The following is a 14,899-nucleotide window of genomic DNA, read 5'->3' as shown; positions in this document are numbered from 1 at the left end:
TGGGGCAGTGCCCGGGGAAACCCCCCTCCCCTTCTCTCTCTCTCTCTCTCTCTCTCTCTCTCTCTCTGCATCTCTTTGATTCATTCCTCTCGGCCTCTGTCCTGATGTCATTCTTCTCGACCTGTCTCTCCGTCTCTTGTCTCCCGGATATCAGGGTGTCAGACGAGGTATTAATATGGATATGAGGGGAGGAAGGGGAGAAAAAAAAGAGGGGGAGTCCGGCTGGTCCGGTGAAACACCAGTGAACTGAGGACATGAAGCTCTTGAAGCAACTGTCGCTCAACTACCTTTAAGTACCCGCTGAATAGTTGCTGATCAAAACCCATTTATAAACCCACTATATGTTGAACATCATCCAAAATGTGTTGTCTTGTATATTACTATGGGCATCAGTAGGCTAGATAGTGTTGGATAATGTTAAAAATCAGAAAGGAGGTCCACCGGCTGATAGGTGTGGTTAAATGGGTGGTGGTGGTGCAAGGGGGGGGGGTCTTATTTGTCCACTAGAGGGCGACCTCTGACACAATGACGGGGGCTTCTCCATGGCTACAGCCCCCGACCACCTCCTCCTCTTGTGTTAGACGGCCAGCTGGGAGAGGTGAAAAAAAAAAAAAAAGGAGCCACTAGTGCAGCAGCAGCAGCAGCAACTGGTCTTCATATGTCAGGACTGACAGGAAGATGGCTGCTGTGTCTCTCTTTCACATACAAGCCAGGATGTCATCTCTATGCAGCCACGAAAAAACAAACATGGATGGATCTTTACTCCGGTGGAATCAGTTTCTACAATGCTCTTTCCCTCCAAACATGGTTTTCAATTTATCTAAAAAAGGTGAAAACATTTCACGCTTTGTAAATCGCAGTCTTGGGACGACAGAAAATTAGGGCAGCGTGTGATGGGGAGACGCCCAAAATCATTAAAGCCACATTTTCCCCAGGAAATATGGTGGTGATCAGTCACTGGTGAACATATTACATTTAGCGGACGACTGAAAAAGCTGCTGCAGAGTCTAATTAATGGCAGCCGAGCATAAGCTGCTGTTTGTTCTTGTCAGCAGCGTGAATATATGGTTGATTACAGGGAAATGGAAGTTGTATTGATGTTTTGTTTTTTTATATTAAGCTCTTTTCTCAGTTCCTCCATGTTGTACTGGTGATGTGCCGAAGGGCAAATCACGTCACATCTCGCAACATAAATTCAGGTGTCAATAGCCACTTTCTGCAATTTGAAGGAACTTGGAAAAGGAACTGGAACGGACCATTAGTTTTGGTCTCAGAGCGAATCCACAAACGTGACGCAGCTGCCATGTGTTCGTCGTACCTTCCGATTTGATGTGACATTATTGTGCTATTATAATGTTGCATGTGAGTGTGTGTTTCTCTGGCTGGAAATGAGATAATGCCATAACATCGCTGGAACAACAGCAGACATGTTGCATATTCCACAGAGCAGCCACGGCAGCAGACAGTTCTCAGGCTGTCTTCACACACCTGAAGACAGAGTGTGTTTTTGTTGAACTCGACACACACACAGACACACACACATGGACACTGAACAAACATCTAGGCGGCACCACCTCCCTCCCAACACACACACACATACACACACACACACACACACACACACAAGCCCATCTAAACATCATCCCCTCCGTCTCTTCATCCCACTGTGTCTGCACACAGAGGGAGACTCAGTGGCCCGGTTGCCATGGAAACCAGGCCCAGTGTACCAGCCAGCTCTACCGTTGGCTGATTGTGGCTCTCGTGTATTTGTGTGTGTGTGGTGAGTGACTGTGCACTTGCGTAGGTGTGTGTGAGACTGTAAAGCCTATACAGGGCTCTGCTTTGAGTTCCTCAAGGAGAGGCTAAAATAGGCTGTATGTACAAAAACCTATAGGGCGCCTGTGTTCCTCTTTTTCTTTAATTAAAACCAGTTATTATAATTTTTTATCTTAACAAGGATTCAGGAATAACTTCCATGTGTAGAAACACTAATAGACACTTCATACGTTCAACGGCTGAGTCGCTAAATTAATATCTGGATTACGTGCGGCATTTCGACTGTTTGAAATCCCTGCTCGTTCCACTGTCAGTCTATTGAGTGAAATAGCAATAGCTCGAGACTGGGAGGATATTTATCTCAGGATGTGTTAAATCATCCTTTCTATGGTTAATGAGTTCCTCAAAGAGTGCGAGTGATTATGAGTCCTGCCTAACCTGCAGGCCCCAGTGCACGTGCTCCTTCAGCAGCCCCGAGTCCAAGAAGGATGAGGTGGACGGACGGGTGGTGTGTGCAGGCGAGGATGCAGCTATAACCTTTAGAAACCACAGGAGAGTTCAGCTCCCTGTGTTCACCAACAGTGATAGGATTTCTTCTCTTTTTTTTTTTCTAAAGCAACACCAGCGCTGAACAGGTAAATGTCATTCAGCACGGGGCAAATCATTTCCTCTCACAAATGAAGAGGTCAGACGGAAAAAAGGGGGACTCATTTAGCCGTGACACATTGTGGCTTTTAAGAAATGTCATGTCCAGACAAGGACTGCTCAGCGGGTCCAGGGCGCGAGGCCTTAAACCCGGGCCTCCTGAAGTCCCTGAGGAGAGGAGATGTTCCTGTCCGAGGACGAGAGCCTTCTTGACCAGTGACATGTTTCCCTAGCTCTCTCCCAATCAATGCCTCCACATCTGCAGAGCAGGGCGGGGTCAGGGTCAGAGGGGAGGAGCGTGAGGGGGTGAGTCTAACACCTGGGGACTGATAATCAGTATCCGAGCCCTGAAGGAATCTCTGCCTGTGTCTCTCAGCTCCGCCACTGTGACAATAATGCTGTGCACAGCTGTAGTCACCAGGGTTTACTGCTGATGTTATCAAAGCCATTTCAATGTGTCAGATACAGAGCAGTCTGTGGGCTGCTGGGACACACATAGGTGCAGAGAGGGAGAGCCACCGCTTTTAAAGGCAGGAAAATGGAAGGTTTTCACAGCGTAAAAACTGAGAATAAAACTGGGACATGAAGAAAAACTGAGGTGAAAACTGACATAGGGGTATAACTTATAGAATAAAATTGCAAATAAGACGCCTTCAACTCTGAAGTATGATACATTTTTCACTAATCACAGGAGCCAGAAGGTTTTTCTTTTTCAGGGATTATTTTCATTCCTGTTTGCAGTACATCTCATATCCGTATAAAAGTCTTATATATATATAAATACATATATATACACACATATATATGTATACATATATATACACACACACACACACACATAATTACACACACATATATTTATATATTTATATATTTGACCACTTCCTATACTATTGTGGGATAGGGCAATTTTCAACATTTTCAATAAATTCTCAAAGAATAATTTGTGGATGTGGATGCACATGTTTAGGGGACTGATATTTATGATATCTAGTGAATTTAAATGTGGGTTTTATAAGGGCACCGTCGGGCCTCGGCAGAGGTATGCACTATACTGAGTGCCATTCTAAGGGAGTGTGGTCATGCCACAAATATTTCATGTATCCCTGGCTGTCTTTGCCAGAGATTCCTGCAGGAGATTTGACTTTTAAACATAGACATAATGCAAAATAGAAGACAAACTCCAGACTAAACCTCCAGGAATCAAAGTATTTCAAGGTTCAGGATCCAATTATTCCATTCAGGTTATTTCCTAGTTTTGTCCAATTAACTTTTAAAGATGATTTATTAATTTGTGTAAATTGTGAAAGTTGGATATGCAATAAAAAGTAAAATACAATAATCTTAAGTCTGGGAGGAGATGAAACTAATTTAAAGGATTCACATTTTAATAAGGAGCCAGTGAACTCTCAGCATTAAATGTGCTCACTTTGACTCCATTAAACTTTCACATGACTCTTCATTAAATAAGTTGAGAGGAAAGTGGAGGCTGAGCTCTCTGAGGGAAGGATTAAGAGTGACACGTTACCTGTCGGACAAAGCTGTTGGAGGTGGTGTCGGAGGAGGTGCTTCCGTCCGAACGCTTGAATCGGCCCTTCCTCTTGGCGTACTTTCCCTGAAACCAGAGGGGGATGGAGGACGGAGGGAAGAGAAAGAACACAAAGAAAGTTTAATGGTGCTGATCCATTATAACTTATCTTGACATATTTCTTTGAAAACCCCATTTCCAGAGAGCAGGATGACCACAAACAATTGGCGTAGCATTTGTTAAAAGCCTCTGAATATGATCAGGCGTTCAGATGGAGGCAGAGATAAAGCAGCACGAGTCCCAGACCGTACAGGAAGTCGACCAGAGATTTGTCTATAGCGTGTCCGTGAACAGGCTTCATTACTTGTCATTTTTCATGTTCTGATGCAAACTGGGACCTTGTAATCTGATTGGCAGGCCCCTGGCAAACGGCCTATCCGGGTTGGGCAGAGGCCACACATTGCATTATGTTCCCACTCTGCCCACATCGCCATGGTTACACAATGCCGACTAATCACATTTGTTGGCAATCAGAGGACTGGCTGTGTTGTTCGAGGAGAGAACAGCTGGTTAGGAAAACGCAGCGGCACAGAATAATGCTTAGAAAGACAAACACAGCAGGTTAATGTACAGAACATGTCACCACATCTACACAGCACGTTTACTTCTTCTTTCACCCAGGAGACACCTGTGTACTCCTGTTCTCTCATGAGGAAGGGGGTATAGCTCAGTGGTAGAGCATTTGACTGCAGATCAAGAGGTCTCTGGTTCAAATCCGGATGCCCCCTGGTTTCCTGTTGCATAACTTTCTTTAGTAGCAGGAAGGAAGGAAGGTGGTTTTGGTTTTTTATCTTTAACCCTGTTAACTACACATTTCCTGGTAGGACTGTTCACTGAATAAAAAAAAAAAAAAACCTCTTTTTTTTAATGGCTATAACCGGAATCACAGCTTCCCAGAGTGCAAAGTGACATCTTTAGTCACCAGTACAAAACCCAAAGATATTTAATTTACAGAGATAAAATCCAGAATAAAAGAGCATAAACATGGAAAGGTGGCGCGTTCATGAACCTTTTTTTCCCGCCATGAATGACTTAAATAAATATTCAGTAAGTACATTATAATTAGAAGAACATTATGTACAAGTGGTTGTTTTTTTGTCATGCAGTCTGCAAAACAGCTGTGATTTAAATCTAGCTTCATATAGATACTGAGACGTCTCGTTAACTAACTCAACAACACGCTAAACACGACGTTTTCCCAAATGGATCACAGGCTATAAACGTTCGGTGAGATTTATAACTGAAGCAAATTCAAGTGATTGTTGAGCCACACTGACTGGCTGGTACCATGCGGAACCAAAAAAGTGTCAAATATAGTGATGATCTAGTCAAAGGTCTACCTCGTCAGATTTGAAAAGATATTTTCTGATACAATGTTGGAGGACTGATATTTATGAGTGTGTACATTTTTTTTTGTAGATCCAAAATGAATTTTAATGTGGTTTCATTAGGGAACTTTTGGGCCTCGGTCTAGTTTTCAAATAATATGCAGCTGACATCAGAGGAATCAAAATAAGAAGTGTTTTCCTTGCACATGATCTATTATCCTTTTACTGAACATTATCCCTCTGATCGCTGAGAAACAGTTTCTTTCATCAGCAACTGTTCCCACATACTGGATTATAGCAAACCAACCAGCTTTCAACCCTTCACTCTGCACACAAACCTCCAAACACTGAATAAAACCTGTCAACTGCTTCAAAGCTTTATGTCTGAATATCTGTTCCTGGGTCAGCAGGCGCGATCCAGAGACAAGGAAACTCCCTGCCAACAGTGATCCCTCCTGGACTCAGTTATCACTGTCACATCGTGTGCAACAGTTCAGACTGTGGCCCTCGGAGCGATGACGCTGCCTTTAAACAAACATGACCTGTAACACCAGCAGCAACTGGTGCGAACACAGAGAAAAACAACCACACTGCAGCTGAGAGGTTCAACAGATGAAAAGAAAAACAAATCTGCTGCACGCTACTCCCAAAAAACAGAGCTCACGGATTCAATAAAATTTATTTTAGAGCAAAAATAATGTGTCATCTCTGCCTTTTGTGTGACGCTCGATTAAACACTGCTGGACCGAACCGCTGATGTTCTCTCATTTGAGGTAGTTGTTATCATGTTGTTGTATGTTCAAGTTCTTGCTTTTCTCATAAGATTGGTTTTAATTTGTAATTTGATCCAATAATAACTGGGTGCAATGTCATAATTGACAGCTGACACTGACTCATGATTGGTTGAGCACGTGTTTGGGCCTGACCTCGATACCACGGCTCCATCCTCTGATCGCTACTGCGCAGCCTCGGCCCCAAATGGCATCATCGTTGGCATCATAGATGGCAGTGTTCTATATACGCAATATTTTTGCTCCATTTATGGCTAGTGGGAGGAGGTCGAGACACTTCATCTTGTTCATCTTTAATTACGATCTATGGGTAACATCTTAGAAAACATATATCAGGAAATACCAATCTGACAGTGACGATGGATCACTGCCTTGTTCTTTCAAACGCTTTCGAATTACATTTTTTGCTGTTATTATTCATAAAATGTGATCTGATCTGGATCTATTTAAAAAATACAGACAATATGCTTTAGTTAATTCCACACAAACGATGAAAAGCATTGGAGGGGTGATGTTTACCCTGTTTGCAATGTGTAAACCACAAACAGGCAAAGTTAATGCTTCTTCTATTATGTAACAATGACGTTTCGTTAACAATGACACATGATTGGTTAATCTAAATAAGCTGTAGTTCGTGTCTCTAATGTTATTTGTAAAATGCATAACTACAAAATATGACGTCCTGATGACATATCATACCATACCATATCATCATAAATGATATCTATAATAATAATAATATAGTTTTTAACTGTGCATGACATCATATTCTGCATCTCCTGTCAATGAGTGAATATCTTATTATTTCGAAATCACTCAGTCACCCTCTCCAGCTTTACGCAAATCAGCAATTCTTGCCCGTATGTTCTGGGCCCTGTTTTTTTTTCCATGAGGCAGGTTTCACATCAGCAGGTATGTCTTGTGAATAGCAAATCACAGATTAGCTCTAACCCACATCTACAATCTGATTTTATTGATGTTTGCCAACTCCTGCATTCAATTAGCTTGCGTTGATGTTATTAGCCTTGAGGTTCTTACTCTTGTTTCAAACCTACGCTGTGAATGTTTGAAGGATGAATTCTAAATTGAGAAGAACGGTGCAGTGATTTGTGTTTTATTAGTAGAAATAGATTGTTTAGGAATAAATTTAAGCTAGATGATGTTTTAAGACAAATGTGTGAATGGAGGTTATACATGTTTTTTCAAGGTTTGCTTGGGACAGCAGGGCGAGATGGTTTCAGGAGACCTATCAAATCTAATGGATTTTTATTTTAGAAAGATAATTTCATGTCTGTCTAAAAACAATAGTCACATTGTCTTGTAATCCTTACTCCTGTTCACACTGGTCCTTATGAGATGCCCTCCTCATGTGCTTTCAGTGTAAGTGATGGGCGAGAAGCTCTAAAGTCTTGGTTCTGTGTAACAATATTCAATTGTTCTCTAATCTGAAGCCAACATGAGGCTTTAACGGCCAATTTATACAAAATGAAATTGATATCTTCCAAAGTTACAGAGTTTTTAGTTCATAATTTCCTCCTTGTGTTACTATCCGCTCTTTGCAGCTCAACAGGGAAACTTTGAATGATATACATCTGATTGTACAAACTCAGGCTGCTGAAGCCTCAGAACTTACAGATAAATGTCTGAATGAGAAAAAAACTAAACACTGTGGATTTCAACCCCCATTTCTACTGTCTATTAAAAGTGTGTTAGGATCTTTTAACAGGAGGAACAATTGTGGCAACCAAGAACTGTTTCAACATCAATATGAGCACCTGACTGTTGTTCACTTGAGAGACAGCACTCCGAAGTATCCTTGGGCAAGATGCTGAACCCCAAATTGTCCCAGAGTGCTTTGAGTTGCTGATCAATCCAGGTTTACTATAAACTGTCCCTATCCTAACACTAACAAATCTCAAGTTCATCTGAAAAGTGAAAACAAAGCTGAACACACCCCAATTATCAAGATATCATCCACCAACGTGTAGAGTGAAGGGCGTCATTTCGCTTTAAGCAGTTATCTTACTGCTCACCTCTGCTTGTGATTTAGATGATCGTCCTCATCCAGCTGGAGATGTTGCTCCGCCACCAAGAAATCTCACCGATTAAGTTTCTAAATAAAATGTTGAAATAGAGATGAAGCCCTGACTATTAAAACGAGTCCCTGTTGATAGAAATAGAATTTTCTTCAAGGATTTGATGGTGACAGTTTACACAAAATTGAACAAAATTTAACATGACGTGTCTGTGGGTGCTGGTAGAGGTGTGTGTGTGTGTGTGTGTGTGTTTAAGGGGGTCTCTCTCTACGATCAGTGCCATGATGGGGCGAGTTCCTCTCAGCAAAGGGCAGGAAAATGCCAGAGGAAGGATGATGGGGAGGCTTCCTCCCGGTAAACATCCTCCCAGATTAACAATATAATTAAAGAGGTAGTTGTGAGGGGGCAGGGGGGTTTAAACTGGAGGGATCGTGTGTGTGCGTGTGTGTGAGTGTGTGTGAGTGTGTGTGTGTGTGTGGAGGGAGGTTGATGGCGAGGTGCACAATATCACGACCGCCAGAGTACACTTCACTTCAGGCGTAATGTTCCAATGCCTTAGAGATCCACTATGATCTGCAACCTGATGCCGATGATCAGCAGACACAATCTTTCGTCCGTCCGTCCCCCCCCCCCCCAGGCCCTGAATTCTCAGTTAATTTCTTCTTCGGTGGTGCGGCCCCGGGCACACTGGGTAGAGAACTCGAACCATCCCCTTCAGGATATTAGAAATGTGGTTTTCCTGCTCATCTCTCCACATCAAGAGTTACAAATGCGCATATAGCAGCGTGACAGCATGAACTTTATATCTAATTGATCAAAGATGCCACACACACACACACATGCACAACACACACACACACACACACACACACACACACACACACACACGCACACACACACCAATTCCTGGTGCCTGGCACAAGGAAGGCGGTCCATCTGTTTCTCGGCCTTGCAGCAGATAAAGATCTGATTTCTAAAAACACCCAGGATGAGGTGAGGTGGCGGGAGCAGGATGAAGACGGTGGGACATCCAGAGTGGAGGCAGGAGGAATAGGGGAGCGCTGGGGAGAGAGCTGGGAGGTGTGGGAGTAAAAGAGGAGAGAGAGAGGGACTTGGCATGGTTGGAAGCACTGGTTATCTGTGGTGCTGTGTTGTGTGAGGTATTTTTTTTTTTTCCTTCTCCAGAGAGACAATGACGGAGCTCAGCGTGGGTGTGTTTGTTCTAGATATTCTCATCATGTTTCTTCAGTTTTTTTTTTTTTTCATTCTGACTAAACATGCCCACGACACCATGTCACATCCTAAAAAGCTGCAGTTTCTTTGTGGCTGTGAAAACACTGACACCATGAAAATAAAAAGTGAAGGGACGTCACTGGATAGGAAATCAACTCACCAAGTTAAATTTGTTAAAAGAAACAAATTACGGAATAAGATACAAGACTTCGGTCATCACCCAGCAGAACCCAATTCAACTACTTTATAATTTCATGTTTTCTCTCAAGTCCAGCTCTTCTCCACAACATCTACTTGGTTTATGAGAGAACCAGCGTTACATCATATCCTCACATATGGTTACACACATGCTCACTTACTGTAACCAACACATTTACCCTGCCACACAGAAGGAAATGATGTGTGAAATAATAGATCTGAATCGAAATGATGTAAAACTGCATCACAGCATCCATTCATTGCTTCCTGGTAAAAAAAAAAATCCTACATCACAAGCAATTCAGGTTTAAATCAGTGCAGAAGAAAAAGCGTTGGACTCTCGTTGGGAGGAACAACCTGTTAATCCTCAGAAGTGAAATGGTTGCTGTCAGAATAAATGTGAGCGCAGAGCAGACTTTGTGTTTCCCCCCCCTGTGTCTCCTCCTCTCACCTGTGTGTGTGGATGATGGTCGAACATGTCCATTTGGATCTCCTGGGTTGAGGTCGAAGGCGTCCTGGACATACTACTTTTCTGTACCATTGATTTAACTTTGTTTAAAAATATATATTCTCAGCTTCCTGTGTCTATGATGCTGTCGACAGACTCATCATCATCATCTTCTTCTTCTTCCTCTGGTTTTTCCTCTCTGGTCTGGGAGGATGGTGAAGCCGCGGATGTGTCTGTGGGAGCTGGTAAGAGAACAGCTGCCTCCCTCCAGCCTGTAGCTTTACACACAGGCGCACCGGGCTCCGAGCGCCGTCAAGTCTGCGGAATTGACGCAACTGCTGCTTTCAAAATAAACGTCAGTGAAAATGGGAAGAAAAGAGGGCAGAAAGTAGGAGGGGTCTCAATTACATCATGTTGAGGTGGTAATACATTCATTTTCCTATTTCTACTTTTGTTGTTTCTTCCAATGAACAGTTAAAAACGCAGCCCACAGAGGATTTATTTTTATTTTGAAAAAAAATCAATCAATCAAAGCAAAGCGATCACAAAACATCTCAGAAGGCAAGGAAACTAGGAAATATCTAATCTAATCTAATGTAATCTAATCATAACAGCCATAAATCAGTCTAAATGGAAAAAAGTTATATATTATATTATATTATATTATATTATATTATATTATATTATCCATTTTCTATACCGCTTATCCTTTTAAGGGTAATGTGGACAGCTGATATTGTGCGAGAAATGGAGCGAGAAGGGTACACATCATCCATTATGTTCTACTAGTATAGTACAGTACAGTATAGATTTCCCTCTGGATCAATAAAGTATCTATCTATCTGTCTGTCTATCTATCTATCTATCTATCTATCTATCTATCTATCTATCTATCTATCTATCTAGTATAGTGTAGTATAGTATAATATGTATAGTTGGGTAATGTAACAACAAAGGTCCAATGTGGAAACCACTATCCCATGAGAGATCCAAAGCAAAGTAAGTTAGGTTCAAATACATTTCCTCATGCGTCGATCACACAGGATTTGCAGGTATCAGTGTTTTGCTTGTCAGTGTATTTTATTGTATCATAATTAAAAAAAAATTTAAATGAGAGAGTTATTTGGCAAAACCAGACTCGTGCATGCAAGTGTATATTTTATGTTTCACGATAGGTATTCACATGTAACTGAAGAATTACAGAACTGATATTGTTATTGCCTTGAAAATAACGTCATGATATTTCTGTTTGATTTAGAAATACCTACCATGTAATATAGGCCACATGATACTATGGCATCAAACATGACATTGTAAAACAAGTCAAACATAGTAGTGATATCACATTTAAAATTGAGAGTATGTTAATACAACATAACTGAGGTAGTCTTGTATCTGCCTATCGGGCTTTTATTTTGAAGGCAGTATCCTGAAGCTACCGGTATAGTCATGTGGTTTTCTCACACTCCAGCTGAGAACCGTGTTCCACGCCCCGCTGAACAGACCCCTCCCTTACTCATCGATTGATGGGGGGGTAACATCTGAGTTTGGTAAGACACTGCTCCCCCCCAACACACACACACACACACACACACACACACACACACACACACACACACACACACACACCCCCACACACACACACACACACACACACACACACACACACACACACACACACACACACACACAAACAAACACACTGGGACCCTGAGAGCAGGGGAGCTGCTGCTGCTGCTGCTGCTGGTGGTTTTGGTGGTTTTGGTGGTTGTGACTATGGTGCTGTAATGAGGGTGAGAATGGTTCAATTTCACAGTTAGTTTGCTGCAGCAGCAGGAAGTATCTGAAGAAGAGGAGGTTTTGATGCGGCCTCGAGCAGAAACACCAAAGAGCTGCCAGCTGCACGTAGCCTCCAGGTCCATAACTGACCCTGTTATGTTCTGACACAGGGGACTGGGTGTGTCAAAGGCCCCAGAGCTTTAAGAGCCCCTGACACATGCCAGAAATTACAGCTATATGTGTTCAGTACATTCTTAAACATCCAAATTGACATTTAAAAATGGAAAAACAATTACACAAATACAAAAAACCCATGCATTCATTACAATAATAACTATTTACTTTATATTTATCATGGATGATACATTATATAGATATTTTAGCTGGTTTCACCACCTGACAATTATCAGTTGTGCCACCTGAAAACAAGAAATATGATGAATAATTGCTTTTTTTATTTCAAATTCAACAGTAGTTTTAGTCAACAGTTACTTTTCAAGGTTTTTTTTAGAGGATAACAAATGATGGTTTACGTGCATATACATAATGATGGAATTCACACTGGAACTGGCACACAGAGTCACGGAAAACACATCATATCCAATTCTTCATTTCAGCCTCTATATATCTACACTTACACTCCCGGTAGAAATTTGGTTTATATAACCTCACAGCGGCTGGGTAACATCATGACAATGTCACAGAATGCCAAATCTGATACAGCAGTCATGACCGAAAACAGACCTTGATGTTTGACTCAAAATATGTCTTGTTAATTTGTTTTGATTTTTGCCAGTTAAGGGTGACGCAGTGGTACAGCGGTTAGCACTATTGCCTCAGAGCAAGAAGGTTATTGGTTCAGATCCCAATTTGACTGGGGCCTTGCCAGGTGGATTTAGCTTTATTTATCAGCCCTGTGATACACTGGCAGCCTGTCCCCATCTCCTGCACAACATCAGCTGGGATTTGGCTCCAGATGCACCAGTGACCCTCAAAGGATGGAGTGCCACTTTGACTTTTAGCTGCTTGATGATGTTTGGATTTATAAACATATCTATGAGTCACAATCAGCCGACAGATATAAAAGCTTGAAACCCTAAATAATGTTTATCGTCATATAACAGAAAGGGCCTTTAAATTGTCAGGTTTATTCTGAGTGTAGCAGTGACGAGAGCTAAATACTGAGGTCACACGGCACAGATGAGATCACATTGAGTGATTAAATAAGCCTGAACAAGCTGGGGCTGAGTCATCCACCTCCACTTCTCACAGAAATCACCCAGGGAGGTGAAGGGAAACCTGCGTGACGTGGTCTGATTCGAGCTGATGGCATTGAAACACCCACAAGACCGCCGACCGTGGCTGCTGCTCATACTTCCGCAGAGATTGGTAGGAGGACGCTTTGCTCGTTAAACTCTTCAAATTAAATGAACAAAAAAGAGAAGAAGAAGCAGAGAATCAGAAGAATGGTTTACTTTTAAAAATGATGACAGCTTCCCTAAAGGTTCTCCTCTGGATCACTTGTTTTCCTGCTCTGTGGTGGTGCCCAGAGGAAACTGTGTGGACTGAGTCAACGGCAGCTTTTTTCAGTTTTCTAGAAAAACCTTTGCATTTGGCTGATATTCTTGTTCACATGCTGTGAATGCGTCATAGAGTCAAAGACAAAGCTGCACAGTGATCATCAGAAGGCTGGACACTTATGATCATGTGGACAGATAAATGAGGTTTACCATAGGGTTTGATCATTCAAAATCACAAAATAGTGTCAATATCATAACAAGTACATATTATTTTTAAGACATAAGACATTTTTGGGCATTGGTTAATTGAGACCAAGACAAGTTTCCCTATAGGACATTAAAGTTGACCTTACCTTACCTTTACATAAACCCATTCATTGTGACTACGTTTTGGGGGGTTTGTTATAGATTCCCTGATTGTTACCAAACAGCAGAGGTGTGAAACATCATTATAATATAGTTTAAGTATAGTAAATTACCCTGAAAAGGCATCATTGTCCAGACACATAGGGATAAACAGTAAAGACCCCAACTTGTTTAGGATTTAAACCTTGTTCTTCTCTCACTGGAAGACACATTCTTTCCCAGAGAAGTACCGGGTGGGTCTTTTTCACCACCCGGTACTTTGGGTTATACTTTGCCTGGTGACAATGATTTTGTCTGGTAATCTGGGTTATGTGAGGTGAAGGAGCCACACAACTGCTCCTCATGCACCATCGCTGTGTGCAGCGTTGCCACGGAGACGGGCTGCTGCCAGAGAGTCGGTTGCAGCCTTAATAAGTAGTCGGTCAGTTGGCAACGTACCAGTTGGCTATTTTTACAAATGTCTTTGTAAGTGGCCTCTCAGTAAAGCACTCACTGCTGTCAGTTATTGTTTTCAGTGGAGGCCACTCAAAAGCCTGACCGGGAAGCTGTCTAATATCTTAATTACTTTTCAATATTCATTTTTCCTCTGATTCTCCTGTAGACTCACATCTTTAAGTTAACTTCAGGTGCATCACTTTAGAGTTCAGATCGTATCAAGATACTTTGGGTTTGTACAATATTTTGGGAACACAAACATTTTTTCTCCTCCAACTGTGTTGTTAAAGACACAGTTGGAGGTGTTTTATGACCTCTGGTTAATAGTACCCAGGGTCCCTGCTTTTTATATGCTTCAATGGTCATTTATATGAAAACATACAAAAAATGAATGGACAAACAGCCCTCTCCTAAATCAGAATGACTTTTGGCTTTACAGGAGAAATGCTGAGATGCCATTTCTATTAGAAAATATTGGCCACACCAATATTACCAGCAGTTAAACAATAATTTATTACATAGAGGACAAATAAAAACAATGAAAAATTACATTAAACTACAGTAGAATAAAAGTTATAATTATAACTTATTTCATTATTTATTTCATTATTTGATTTTTATCTTTGCAACAAAATGTCAAACCTTTTGTGAGGGAGGCCGAATTGAAAGTATCACATCAAGGATTCTGTAGAAAAACTGGCAGAATTAGTGTTTTTGGTTTATTATTTCAATTTCCCATCAAAAATATACAAATGC

At 41.6% G+C, this 14,899-nt stretch overlaps 1 protein-coding gene and 1 non-coding gene across 4 annotated transcripts in view; one reads left to right on the top strand and one right to left on the bottom strand.

The window, feature by feature from the left end:
* The window catches only part of cacnb1 (calcium channel, voltage-dependent, beta 1 subunit), a 31,771-nt gene extending 21,438 nt beyond the window's left edge, over positions 1-10,333 (bottom strand). The window contains exons 1-2 of one of the 3 annotated variants that reach the window (XM_034594571.1): positions 10,047-10,333; positions 3,950-4,036 (exon numbers count right to left, since the gene is read on the bottom strand). In XM_034594571.1, coding sequence (XP_034450462.1) covers positions 3,950-4,036; positions 10,047-10,136 — 177 coding nt within the window. In that variant the 5' untranslated portion in view covers positions 10,137-10,333. The remainder of the gene's footprint in view (positions 1-3,949; positions 4,037-10,046) is intronic. The other 2 variants (XM_034594569.1, XM_034594570.1) reach the window with 2 other exon arrangements.
* Positions 4,666-4,737, top strand: trnac-gca. The gene has a single exon. It is a non-coding gene; the product is annotated as a tRNA-Cys (tRNA).
* Positions 10,334-14,899: the final 4,566 nt, after the last annotated feature.

The sequence above is a fragment of the Hippoglossus hippoglossus genome, chromosome 8 (genome assembly GCF_009819705.1).
Source record: "Hippoglossus hippoglossus isolate fHipHip1 chromosome 8, fHipHip1.pri, whole genome shotgun sequence".
Lineage (NCBI taxonomy): Eukaryota > Metazoa > Chordata > Actinopteri > Pleuronectiformes > Pleuronectidae > Hippoglossus > Hippoglossus hippoglossus.
Note: the sequence above shows the minus strand (reverse complement) of the source record. Positions and strands in the feature narration are given on the sequence as shown.